The 14,620-nt window shown below is 34.6% G+C and overlaps 1 protein-coding gene across 2 annotated transcripts in view; it reads left to right on the forward strand.

Moving 5' to 3' along the window:
- Positions 1-4,086: 4,086 nt before the first annotated feature.
- LOC111510511 (uncharacterized MFS-type transporter C09D4.1) overlaps positions 4,087-14,620 on the forward strand; it is a 37,731-nt gene continuing 27,197 nt past the window's right edge. For both annotated transcript variants that reach the window (XM_074174273.1, XM_074174274.1), the window contains exons 1-2: positions 4,087-4,392; positions 11,396-11,581. In XM_074174273.1, the coding sequence (XP_074030374.1) occupies positions 4,138-4,392; positions 11,396-11,581 (441 nt within the window). In that variant the 5' untranslated portion in view covers positions 4,087-4,137. The remainder of the gene's footprint in view (positions 4,393-11,395; positions 11,582-14,620) is intronic.

A 14,620-nucleotide genomic window follows, 5' to 3' on the forward strand; every position in this document is an offset into this window, starting at 1 on the left:
ATAGTATAAACAGTTCATATTTATTAAATATAATGGAATACAAAGATTTAGAGTTGGAAAATACACCTCGAGAAATTGTTCAGAAAGCAATATATGTTTGCAATAATTTGCTTCGAAGCACATCAAAAGAAAAATATGAAATCGTCTTTATGGACTGGAAAATGAAAGTCAAGAAGATCTCAGGTCTCAGTACTCGATGCTGAGGAGTACCTTACTTATTAAAAACTTTGTTGAATGATCAAAATATGTAAAACTACGTGCATTTTTAAAACGCAAAGCTGAAAAATATGCTCCAAAACAGTCAAAAACATTAACTTCTGAAGAAATTCAACAAGTTTTAAAAGATGCATCTGATGATAAGTATTTGCTGATGAAGGCATGAATTCAAAATTTTTAAATTGTTATCGAAAAATGAATGTTTGGTTTTGATTTCAGGCTGATTTAGCTATTGGCCTTACAGGGGCATGCCGTTGTGATGAACTTCGAAAATTAAAAATTGATGACATTGAATATCTTAATTCTGCTCTTTCAATGAAATAACCTAATACGAAAACTAAGGTTCCTAGAAATTTCACAGTCACAGGAGAATTCTACCAAATTTACAAAAAATATGTGAGGCTTGGGAGTTGAGACTGGCCTGAACGAATTGTTCTTTCAGGTGATTTTATTTATAGCCAGTCTTCAAGTATGCCCACTGACTATATGTGAAAAATGATAAACCTCTTTACTCTTTGGTGCCACATGTGGCATATTAAAATCATCCCTTCTACCAAAACACTAACCATTGTTTTCAGGCACCCCAACACCACAACCCGCCTGAAACTAAATGCTAACAATTTGGATCTCAAACTTTCAAGAGAGAACCTCTCGTTCAGAGACTTGTTGATCTACTTGGAGGTTACTTTAACGAAGACTCACCAACCAACGAGGCATTCTGGACCGGAAAATAGCAAATCTTCTGAAAGCTTTGAGAGGCATTCACGAAAGATATGCCGGTAATAAACAACTACATATTTTCATAATTTTTATAAGATCCATCTTAGACTATAAAGCCATGATCTACTGTGCGATCTTTCCCGAGACTATCCCATCACATACTAACAACTGTGAGGAGAATGCTTCGTAATAAATATAACGTCCCTTTCCGATTCCCTTTCAACGAATGTTATGGCATTATGGTTTTTTCCAGACAGACTCCTAGGAGCTCCAAGATGTCCTCGATGAGTTCCCGCTATCGATCAGGTAGGGGACAACCAACAGCCCGGATCTACACTAAAGTTCGACATACTCACCTACTCCCAACCCATGCCTATTTATCTGAAACTGAACCACAGTATAATTGCTATAAGAACCAGTAGGATCACTTCCATGAAAATGTTGGTCAAGATTTCATTTTTTGCATTTTGGGGCGTGACCTGCTCCTGGGAACAACATTTCAAGCGGCGCAGTAGATCGACAGTGAATTGACAGATATTATGCAGAGTTGCCGGCGCATCGCCAAATATGTGATTTCTACAATTTACTTTCTCTTACAAAATTTTCAGTGGATGATTTCACGCATCCATAATATCTGACCAACGATAACTCTCATAACATCAATTGATACTTCAGATATATCATGTATAATCATCCATATAGGTATTTTAACAAAAATTTTCGGTGTATTGATATATCACAGGATTGGCAACAGTGTGCCACATGCCATTTAGAGTCTCAAGTTTCAATTTCACGCCTGAACCAAGACTGTTTGGAAAACTTCTTTGGAAAGGTACGTCAACAAAATGGAAATTGTAGGAATTCCACACCCATTCAGTTTCAAAGAACATTTGGAAAAATGTTTTTATTGAATTACTTTGATAGTTCCGAAGGTTATAATTGTTTGGAAGAATTTGATGGTATTTTAGGAACAATTACTCCAGAACTAGTTCAGGACAGCTCTTTATTGTTACCAAAACCAGAAAAGTTTATGCCTCTAAAGTCTATACCACTGATTATAAACAGTTGAATATTACAGAAAAGAATGCTATTATGTATATTGGTGGCTACTTCTTAAAAAAGTGTTTCGAAAAGCATTCTTGCCATGTATGTAGAGAATATGCACAGGGGCAGAAATAATTGACAGACGTTACAATATATGCCCATTTTAGAGCATATCAGAATGCACAAAATGATACATTCGGTAATTTACAAATGCCTGAATATAGTTTTGTTGTGTTTCTGAATGCACTGGAAAACATTTTTTGTAATCAGTTCACTGAAAAAGTCACAGATAAAAATGTTGGAAATTCTATTAGAGCGTTGCTTTCTGAAATTACATTTCACAAACCATGTGAGCATTTTCCGTTAGACTATCTCATATCATTATTCGTAAGAGTGAGAATATTTTATAGCCTGAAATTCATAAATAGAGATTTGAGAAGCACCAAAACAAGAAAACCTTGTAGTAAGCTACTGATTGTCAATCACTGGTAGATGCTATAAAGTATTCCCAAATTATTATTTTCATTTTTAAATGTATCCATTCAATTGTCTAAATGTTCCTGTAATAACAATGAAATAATATTTTCATCATCGTCATACTTATTCTAATTTACTACCGTAGGTTTGGCCGTTGTTTGAATGACTTCACTGACTCGACACCTTTTATAGTGGGGGAGACTCTCACAGTTCAAATTCAAACCTGCCACACAAATTTTTTACTTACGTAGAAGCAGTGACAGTAAGTGAGAGCGGTAACAAATATTAATTTATTTTATTTGTTATGATATGTGGATATTTCATACTTGCTAAAAATACATATGTAACTGATTTGATAAAAACCCGTTTGATAAAAACATCGTTTTTCCCATTTTCTCTTCAAATGTCACTTCTATTCTATCACCTTTTTTTGGAATTGACGATAAAAATCGTGTCCGAGTTTATGTGGAGCAGTATATAAAAGATTCATGTATCGAGCAGTGTATATACACTGAACACGACTCCGCCAGTTGCGCGGGGGATCCAGCGCAGTAAAAACTTCAAACCGTCAACATCAAAGTGCCGACATCGAAGTGATCCTACTGGTTCTAATATAGCTATATACTGTGACTGAACCATCACCCACCAATTATTGACCACCATCTACTGTACCCGGATCATCCTCCAAACTTTATTTTAGGTTAACTCAGGTTAAAAGAACCACAATGCCCACCCTACTAACCTAGAATTGCGTGCATTGTGTCTTCATAAATATGTCGAAACTAAAGAGTGAAACCCTTAGATATATCAACCTAGATCAAAATATCCATTACTGTAAAGTAACCCAGTTCCTGAAGAGTCATATAGCACAGCTCCTATTATTCTATCTATCAACAATAACTCCATGAGAAAAAAAACAATAGATAAACGTCTTGAACTGGCCTCAATTTTATAATATCCACCTGTAAGATTTTCTTCAAGGAATTTTTCGACAGTGAAGTTTACTTTTCAAACTCCACAGACTCTTCTCAGAACACTCTGTTAAAATGGTTGCTCTGATCACAGCAGTCCTAGGAGAAATCATTCTTATATTCAATGACCACTTACTTCACAGTTGTGAAGAATGTCAAATGGTAACGACGTTAACACTCTCGTTGAAGTTTGGCGTATAGAAACATAGCATAGCAATCAAAACCTTATATTACTAATTTGATTCGCCTTTTGCTTTTGTACCAAATGTGTGAAAACTGCTGGAGATTTATTGATATTTTACATCATGAACTTGCTAGCATAAGAGCTATTCTTAATAATCTTTTAAAACTCATTAATACAGTTTATTATATGATTTTCACTATGAAGGGTTTTACAAAAACCACGACACCTGTTTCGCTATACCATAGTTTTCTCAACAGTTATTTTTTCACTAATTTTCTCGTAGTAGTGTATATATGCCTGAACTCAGATATATACACAATAATTATACTAATCGCATGTCACCGTGTTTTCCATGTATGGTATCGTTTCGTGACAATTACTGAAATATATTAACAAATTCACGAATTTTATCAGTGGTTGGTTAATTCGTTTTTATCTCTATTACAATTTCATGTTGATATTTGTGCAAATTGTCACTGGAATAGTTCACGAATGTTTGGTTGTAAGAGGTAGCGTGCTGCTAAAATGGAATCTGATGAGTTGAAAGACGAGAAAATTCAACCTACTATTCAAGTATATCGCAAAAGATGGATCATTTTGATGATTTATTTTTTGTGTACCTGCTTGAGTTCAACGCAGTGGATCGAATATTCAATTATAACCAATGTAGTTATGAAATATTATAATGTGAGTGCAACTATGGTAGACTGGACATCGTTGTCCTTCATTATTATTTGGCCAATATTCGTATTTCCTGCATCTTACATTATCGATAAAATGGTGAGTAACGAAATATTTTTTGTTATATTTAATTAATCAATATTACTTTTATAGAGTATTGTTGAACCTATCACTCATGAATAATAACTTCTCAAAAAACTTGCTTCACTTGAAAAGTGGATACGTTATCCGGGAGTTACAGAAAAAAATATAATTTAATATGTCAAAGAAAATTATTGACAATTCAACAATCTGTTGCAAATTTATTTGCGATTGGCAGATTCTGCGTTCGTTAAAAATACTTTTCATAAAATTAAAATCAACACGGAAGTGGAGCTACCCGACTTCGTGTATATTCAAATAGAAACCAATTATAAAGCTGGGAAATTGAATGATGGGAACGTATTCTGTGGAATTTGGTGGTTGAGTAATAGCATAAACAGTAAATAATTAAAATTTATACCTGTATATTTAATCTAAAGAAATGAACTTTGATCGTTCAAGCCAGTCTCGAATATACCTACACAGTAGGTATATATTTCTGACGACTGTCATTCCTGTTCATTCCTCGTCCTGAGTTGGAGCGAAACAACAAAATGTCACTCTATCTAGTGAACGAGGAACCAACCAACTGCATATCCGTGATTTGCCTCATTCCTCTGAATAAGGAAGAGACACTTTTTTATTAGTCAGTGGCCTATGCTTGAAGACTGGCAGTGAACAAATCTAAAGAAATGAACTTCAAACGTTCCTCATTCAGAGGAATAGGGCAAATTACGGATATGCAGTTGGTTAGGAAGAGGAATGAAATACTCTGAAAGAATTCCGATTTTAAACTATGGAATATCATTGACTTTGGGTCGATGATGGCCACTATCTTGCACTGATGAGTGGCTAATGAAGGTCGACTCTTTCAGTTATATTGCCAATTGCATATGCAGGAAATTTTCTTCGAAGATTTCTGCATTGACGCCTGTCGGATATAATTCAACGCCCTTCGTGGTATTAGCCCGGCGAGTAGTTGTTTTCTGATAGGCGTCAGTCCATTCAACCTACTGTGTAGGTATATTCGAGACTGGCTTGAAAGGTTAAAGTTCATTTCTTTAGATTTGTTTACTGCCAGTGTTCAAGCATAGTCCACTGACTAATAAGAAAGTTTTTCTTCCTTATTCAGAGGAATCGGGCAAATTACGGATATGCAGTTGGTTAATACCTCGTCCACTAGATGAAGTGACATTTTGTTGTTTCGCTCCAACTTAGGACGAGGAATGAAATACTCTGAAAGAATTCCGATTTTCAATTATGTAATATAATTGACTTTAGGTCGATGATGGTCACTATCTTGCACTGATGAGTGGCTAATGAGCCCAAAACCGGTCTGCAAGTGTGCCCGTTTCAAAATTAAAGGTCGACTCTTTCAGTTATATTGCCAATTGTATATGCAGGAAATTTCCTGTGAAGATTCCTGCACTGACGCCAGTCGGATATAATCCAACGCCCTTCGTGGTATTACCCAGGGGAGTAGTTGTTTTCTGATAGGCGTCAGTTCATTCAACCTACTGTGTAGGTATTTTCGAGACTGGCTTGAACGTTTAAAGTTCATTTCTTTAGATTTGTTTACTGCCAGTCTTCAAGCAGAGCTCAGTAACTAATAAGAATGAATGTCCTCAGTTACTTGAATCCACAGTATCTCATCTATAATGTGAACAGCTTAAGTGGTTATTTGAAGAAATTAAATAAAACATCATATATCATGATTTGTTTATTTAAAGCAATTACAAATCATGAATATTACCCTGAAAAAGTATATGATAAAAAACAAAACGTAATAGAGAACCAAATTTCCTATGCTAATCTTTGTTCGAATGTCGTATTCCAACCGCACACTATTGAGAAATCATACAGTTATACTAATAACAGAAATAAATATTCAATCAGAAAACATATATAAAAAAAGGCATATTCTTGATAAAGTGCAAATTAACAATTGAAATAAAATCGATTCTGAAACGAAAGAAGAAATCAGCTACTATTTCAAATATCTAGAAAGGTAAAAATATGAAAAGAGCTGCCACTCAATAAAAAAATATCTTTTTTTCAATAGAAACTGTTTAAGTGGGTTTATTCCGTTAACCAACCCAATTGTTGTCCGCATACGAAGGACAACCCTCAAAATTTTAAACTTGTGTGAGGTATCATTGTTTAACATACGATTCCTTGCAAATCAAAAGGTTTTAGCACCTTGAATCCATTCCTTGATCAGAAATGAATAATCAATTCGAACGACATACCTCAAATCCCTTTGAAGTGGACAGAAGTCTTCACCGAAAAATTGTCTTTCAAAAAATAATCATTTTGTAACCGTTATAGAAATTCAAAGTGTTGTGTGAGTATCATTAGAGGATCAATGAAAAATATAAAATGTTCCATTTAAAAAATGTAACTCATGATCATACAAACATACTTAAAGGTATATGATTCGCTATTTAAATAATAACCTTCACTGTTTTCACGTTTTTGGAAATTTTTATTTCTCCTCTAGTTTTATTTCTCCATTACTACCAGGAAGTAGATGGAGCACATTTTGAACACTTATTATAAGAACTGGTTCTTAAATCTTTATTAATTAAATGCGAAACAATAATTTTCGTATTTCTTCAATTTATCTATCAAAATCAGCCGAAACCCAAACAAAATTGGTATGACTGAATAGGTATTTTCAATACCTTTCAAACGAGCTGTCACTTGCCATAGGGTCCCATTTAAAATTTTTGGTCATAGTGGCCTTGTGACGTCATTTATGACTATTGCGTCACCTGTTGTGACCAGTTAAGAAGCCTACATCCGTTTATTTCCACCCTCCAAATTTCATTATTATAAGTATACCCGTTCCAAAGATACGAGGGGGGGAGGGGACTTTTGACTAGCACTGTATAAAATATTTAATTACAGAAATCAAACACGTTTCGAAATTTAACAAACATTTTCATGTTGAAATCAGAAAATGGCTGTCATATGTAAGTGCTTTTTATACCTACTGGTACTTATATTAATATTTTTTGTATTTTGTATAAGTACCTCTCTCGTTCAATATAAAAAATGAATCCGGTCTAAGAGAAAATCAAATTTTATTTAGAGAAAATGCACTTATTTGAAAACAAGATAAAATATACGTTCAAAACAAGAGATTGGCGAATTCGGATCAACGTGGAGGATTTCTCAGTTCAAATTGACATACAATTGCAAAGCTCGGCATATGTAATAATGCATGTGTGAAAAATTACGAAGCATTGATATAATTTTCGCAAAATGAGGGCAAAATTAAGAAAGTTTACCACTTTCTCTTCGGTACTACATATGTGTATACTGTATTGTTACAGTACTTACTCATATAGCGTTTTCCTAAATAACCCAAACACCACAACTTCATTCAATAATAATACTTACCCATGAAAATATCTTTCAACTCTTGTAAAAGAATTATGCTGCCTACAGACACATAAAACACTTCCTCTTTAAAACACTTCCTCCTTAAATATCACTTTCCAACACATACTGGCGCGTACGCGATGCTTACAAGGGAAATTCCCGCTCCCCTCTCACTTTACAGGGTCATAGGAAGACCAGATTTGCCACTGAAAGGAATGATATACTTCTTTAAATCAAATCGTGTTCACTCTATACAAAATTCCTGTTATCTGCAGTCGATCATAATATAGTTTTGTATATAGATTCAAAACTCTTGTTATAAACGAATTGACTTATTTGAAGGGATACAGTTTTAAATTCAAACAAACAACATGTGATCAGATCAAGTTGATATTGCTCTACATTTGAAACAGTTTATTTTTCTCTTCAAATAGGTGATAGATTTAGAGATGATATTATGTTTTCTTGGTTCAAAATAGTTCATCTTCGCAATAATATAATCAAACGAATGATGTAGTTGAAAGGCCAAGAAATTTGATTTCTTCGTAAAAAATAGTGTAACTCTCTTGTGGAACATGGCGCTGTTGGCATGAAGTAATAGTTTATCCAATAGAGATAAAAATTTCAAAGCAACATATTATCTTCATTGTCTGGATACTGCGTCTGTACGCCGCTGCGCACTGACTCCAGGCAGTGCAGGCATACAGGATGATTGGAAGTAGTACGGTCTTAATTAGCAGCAGTTTTACGTGAAGTCCCATGTTGCTTCTGCTACCTATGATCGGATGTAGGTTTTGTCGTGAGGCTCTTGCCAGCCCTAGTCTCTGCCGTACGTGGGTTCTGAACGTTAGTCTTCTGTCAGGAGTGACTCTCAGGTATTTCGCTTCGTTGGTCCACGGAATCTCTTGTCCGTTGAAGGTGACGTTTCCTTCTGGATGAACAGTATTGTCCGACTCTTGTCAGAGTTCATAAAGACTCCGCTTCTTCAGAAACAATCAAACGTTAGTTTGCTGACTTCAAACGTGGTCGTAGATACACCGATGATGCAGAACGCAGTGGACGTCCAAATGAGGCAGTAACACCAGAAAACAGTGATGTTATATTCATCTATTATCTTGAGGAGGTGAAAACCATCAACAGTGAATATTACATAACGTTATTAGAGCATCTGATGGCCAAAATTGCAAAGAAACGACCGCATATGGCGAAGAAAAAAAGGTGTGTAATCAAGACAACGCACCATTACAAAATTGCATCGATTGGACTGAAAATTGCTTCCGCATCCACCATATTCTCTAGGTCTTACCTCCAGCGACCTTTTTCTGTTGGCAGACTCCAAAAAAAATGCTCACTGGTGAGAAATTTCGCTGGAATGATGAGGTTATTACTGAAACTGAGGCCTATTTCGCGGCAAGAGAAATCGTTCTACGAAAGCATTTTTGAAACGTCAGAAAGGCGCTGGGATGATTGCGCGACTCTTCATGAATCGTTGATAAATAAAGCTAATTTTGAAGAGAAACAAACGCATTTTTTTTCTAGGGTGCGTAACTTTCCAACCCATGTGTTATGTTTGTGAGGTGAACAAGTTTCGATTTTGAAATCATTGTGAAACCTTCAAGCGGAAGTATTATACCTCAATTTTTTGAGCAGTAACGGAGGATACGTCATACCTCTTTTGGAAAAAATGTGTCCCAGTAATACCCCATGCAGTGAAAATCTTAATACAAAGTTTCACTTGAATACGTTCGTATGTCAGTACCTACAAATTTCATCACTTCAACAATTGTTGGGTCCCTCCAAAGACAAGATGACGAGCAATGAATAGTTAAGGATACATGAAATGAGCCGTGAGGACTGCGATAAAAAATATATCGGTCAGATCAAGCGAGCTATTGAAAGACGTTTCAAAGAACACGCAGCACATATCCGATTTAGAAGACCAAAAAAATACAGTGTCGATACACCTTGAAAAACACTCACAGAAATATGTCTCAAATTTTTGAGACCTGTTTAAGAGTTAGGAATTAGTTATCCTTGGAAACGTCAATCTGATTAGTGAAACGCGCGCCAAGAAGAGTACCTATTACATTTTTAAAAATTGGAAACAGTGCTTGTTTTTGGGTAGACATAACCCATATATTCAGATTTTTCTACAAGATTCCAATAACAAAAATAATAATTTTCTACTTTCAAAACACTTTGAAAAAATTTCATTCGTATTAGCTCTGAAAGGAAACGTGTGTGTGTGTGTTAAAACATATTTTCCTTCAGAAGTCGAAACTTGTGCAAGTTCAATTCAAGATCTGTATTTCTACTAACTTACTCACTTTTACGACATGTTTCTATACTAATAGAGATGTGAAAGTTTGTGAGGAATGATGTACGTATGTATGTGTGTGGCTTTTTCACGCCTAAACGACTGAACGGATTCAGATGAAACTTTACATAAATACAGCTTATACATAGAGGCTACAATTCACAAAGTTTTCTGTGGGTTTGGTCAAAATATAACGATAAATATTGAGTATATTTGAAACATTCTTGCTCTCTGAGATCTATCTTGGTGTGCGCCGCCTATACGGTTGGTGTTACATGCAAATAATGTACCGTAAGATTGATTATCTAAAATAGTTCCAAATGAAAGTCCGCGATAGCATCTATCTACCTCTCATATGGTAGCCACTATATGCAAAATACTGAGCCATAAATAAAATTGAATTTGATACTTTTTCACAATGAACATTTTAGAATGTCTGTCAAATTCTTATTGAAATTGATACAATTGTCGTTTTAAGAACCTATTTAGTATAGATGAATTTCGTCGTTTACACTAAGTAATTTGGACGAATCATTCAAAAGTTATCACGATAAGATTAACTTGACGCAACGCAGTAAGCCATTACGCGTCGCGTCTACTGTAAGACGGAGGGGCTCGATGAGCGGGGGTAGGGGACGGTCTGAGCAATGAAGCTCCATCTCCGAAAATCCGACCCGAACGCGGGCAGACGCGTAAGGGCAGACGTCGTTGTCGGTTGTGTTAGTTTAGCGAATTTCTTTATAGGTAACACAATTCGATTCTTGTTGCTATTTATTACTTATTGCAGTTAGCATATTTTTTCAGTTACTCTATTTATAAAGTGAAAATATAAATAACTATTTGTTGCCCCTTATATTAACGTACAGCCGAAGCTACTGAACCTAGAATCTTGAAATATGCAGGTAGGTTCTTTGTATAGCGTAAATAAGCATCTAGAAAGGGAATCAGCAATTTCCATCCCCAAGAAGGAAAAATAGGGGTTCAAAGATTGTATTGAATTGAATGGAATCTTGAAGTTTTGGGTTGATAAAAAATATTGTAATTATTTGTTCAAAATAGGCTGTCAAATAAATAATGACTTGACATTTTTATGAATATTTTTATTTTGTTGATATGATGCTGTTCACCATACTCAAAATTTGTGTCACATTTTCAAAACCTAAATATGTTTCGGGTTGTCTTATATTTATACAACACCGAAAATCCGGTATTACAGCAACGTCATTATTTTCAAAACCAAATTCACACTTTTCATTTACATATAGAAAACATATCTACCGGGATGCAGGAACCCTCAATGTTCTTTTGATTTTGCAGGGTTTGAGATTTGCAGTATTGACTGGGATTTTGTCTACGGCACTTGGCTCAGGTGTGAAGGTCCTATCTGTTGGCGAAAACTTGTTTCATGTTGTTTTGCTGGGACAGATGATTGTTTCTGTATCTCAATTATTCCTGTTGAATCTGCCATCAAAACTAAGTGTGGTATGGTTCAAACCTGAGGAGGTAAGTACCTGAGGTGTAATAGTTTAGCTTCCAACTCTTTTATTATTGAATTACTGACATATTTTGAATGAAATAATGATTGCATCAGTTTTAGAATTGAATAAGTTTTGGAATGGTACATCATTCAATCTTTGACAAATGAATATGCGCGAAATATTTCTAATCATATCATACTATCTGTTGTTCTAAAAGCACCCCTTTGGCAAGTTTTTAAATTTCCACTGATGTCATCAAGGATATGTATACATTTAAAACACACAAAAACATCAGAAAAGGATTTTTAGGTTGTGACACTAAGAAAACTACAGAAAATAAAGTTCCAACAGCCAATTTACGACTGTAACGCCAAAGGCAGATCTCTCTTAATTTTTGGTCCCCGAATGCGAAAAATTTCCTAACACGTAAGATTTTTGAGTTATAGTTTTAAAAAAAAGAATCAATAAATAAATTTGGGAAGCTGAATACACTTACTGAATGAATGAATCGAAGAGGTTTTTGTATAAAAGTGTATAATTATGAAATTATTGCAAAGCGCTTTCGACTTTCGTCATCATCAGTGTATCATACCTGGTACAAAAATTTATTTTAAATCTCAAAATAACTTAAGCAACTTTTCAGTTAATTCCAAAGACTTAATTAACAAATTACACAGAAGTGGAGTCTATAAGCTTGACTGCTCTGATTGTTCTGCATCTTACATTGGTAGAACCTGTAGACCTTTCTTTCCTCGCATTAATGAACATTTAGAAAAACCTGAAAAATCTGCATTTGGTCATCACATTAAATTCCACAATCATAACTTTATCCCCAACAGAAATTCCAAAATATTACATAAATTAGATAATAAAAATTTCCTCAGACTGGACTTGTTTGAAGAGTTGAACATTTCCAAAGAACTTTCCAATAATGATCATTGCTTGAATACCCAATTAAACTTAAACAGAGATTTCCTTTCCCTTCATAAAAGGATTATGAATTTTTAATTAATTAAATTTTACTGAAATTATTTATTCTAGAGTGGCTTCTCCACAACATAATGATTTTAAATCCATAATGGATCACTCCTTGAGTTGGTACTATTATTTTTAACGTGTCCCTTGACACATTTTGTCTCAAGTTGCCCTTCTTTCATATAATACTTTGACTGAACCACATGACCTAAATCCAAAAATGTATTTTCTTGGCTATCAGCCTATTTGTTTTATATAAGTCAAATATTACAAATGTGCCATATATTCTTTTTGATACTTCCTGTTGCCTGACAAGTAAGTAATCATAAACAATTTTACAAATTTCATAACCGCTTAAAATTTTTTTTTGCAAAATTCAAATTTCACAAAACTTTCCTTTCAATTAGATCACTTACTTTCAGGTGAGCACTGATGATGACGAAAGTTGAAAGCGCTTTGCAATAATTTTATAATTATACACTTTTATACAAAAACCTGTCCGATTCATTCAAAATTATAATGATTTATGATGATTAATTTATAGACTCGTCTTTTACAAGTTTAAAAGCCGTTCTGCTCCATAATGGTTACAATAGACCCTCTATTGCTCTTGCACATGCAGTAGCCATGAAGGAAACACACGAAAGTATGTCACTTATTTTAAATGCAATAAGTTATAATACGTATAGGTGGCAAATATGTGGTAACCTAAAAGTCATAGGACTATTACTAGGTCTTCAGGGCGGATTTACGGAATTTTGCTGTTTTCTTTGCCTTTGGCAACACAGAGCCATTATAAAGTAAAAGAATGGCCTTCGAGACATAAATGTATTCCAGGTCAGGCCAACGTGAAGAATATACCTCTTGCTAACTCCATTACACATTAAACTGGGGTTAATAAAAAATTTTGTAAAAGCATTGGACAAAGAAGGTGATGCGTTTAAATATCTTAAACACGTTTTTCCAAAATTGAGTGATGCAAAGCTCAAGGAAGGCATATTTGTTGGACCACAAATTAGACAACTACTAAGTGATCAACAGTTTGATCAAAACTTAAGTAATGTTGAATTAGCTGCGTGGAGTTCTTTCAAAATAATTGTTTGGGAGTTTTTAGGGAACAAGAAAGTAGAAAATTACGAAGCACATGTAGAAGAACTACTTGAAAACTACTGCAGAATGAGATGTCGCATGTCTCTCAAAATTCATTTCTTGCATTCTCATTTGAATTTTTTCCCAGAAAATTTGGGTGCTGTTAGTTATGAACAAGAGAAAAAGGTTCCTCCGCAAGACATACTTATGAGGAAAAACGATGACACATATAAACAAAAGTCACCATTTGCAAAAATGTTATGCACGCAAGACTTCATTTGAATGTGTTTTCATGAGTATTGTAAATAAAGTCTGTTATCCTCAAAATATATTCTTTTTTTCCTGTTTTGATCTTATATTTCCCTATAATATGTGAAAATTTTTGTATAAAATAAAAATAACTGTAACTCAAAATCTTAACGTCATGGAAAATTTTTGATTTTGAAGTCGTAGTCAAGATGCTTCAAACTCTAATGTATAGCCATTATAATATTAGTCACGATTTTTTTTCTTAATTGTTGGCTAGTGTGATTTGTTTTTGGGACTAGACAAGTGATTGATGACCATGGCATTCATTGCTGGAAGTGGCTGGCTGAGGGAATCATTTCAAGGTCATGTCTTGTAATTGAGTAGACAAAGACCGGAGGGTGTAATTTAGGTACTTGAGGCGCGAAAATTAAAAAGGTTGCTGTGGAAAGTGGAATGTCTTTGAGTCGAAAAAGACCAAAGGGTGTAAAGAAAGATGATAAACTCGGTTGAACTCTGTTTTTCCGTTAACCAGCTGTCGCCTCCTATGAAGGACAACTCTCAAAAGTCGAAACTTGTGGAAATAAGGGCTGTCGAGGTCTCACCCTTCAAATTGTGATTCCCAACACGAGGTTATCAAATACTCATATGCAAATATTCATATAGACAACATACTTCTGTAAGAATTCGACGTCCTACAATGAAGGAAGCATCCACCATCTTTCAAATCGAAGTCAAGAACATTTTGAATGTA

This window comes from Leptinotarsa decemlineata, unplaced genomic scaffold, assembly GCF_025532065.1.
Source record: "Leptinotarsa decemlineata unplaced genomic scaffold, Ldec_3_MD MMD2_tig00000576_RagTag_RagTag, whole genome shotgun sequence".
Taxonomy (NCBI): domain Eukaryota; kingdom Metazoa; phylum Arthropoda; class Insecta; order Coleoptera; family Chrysomelidae; genus Leptinotarsa; species Leptinotarsa decemlineata.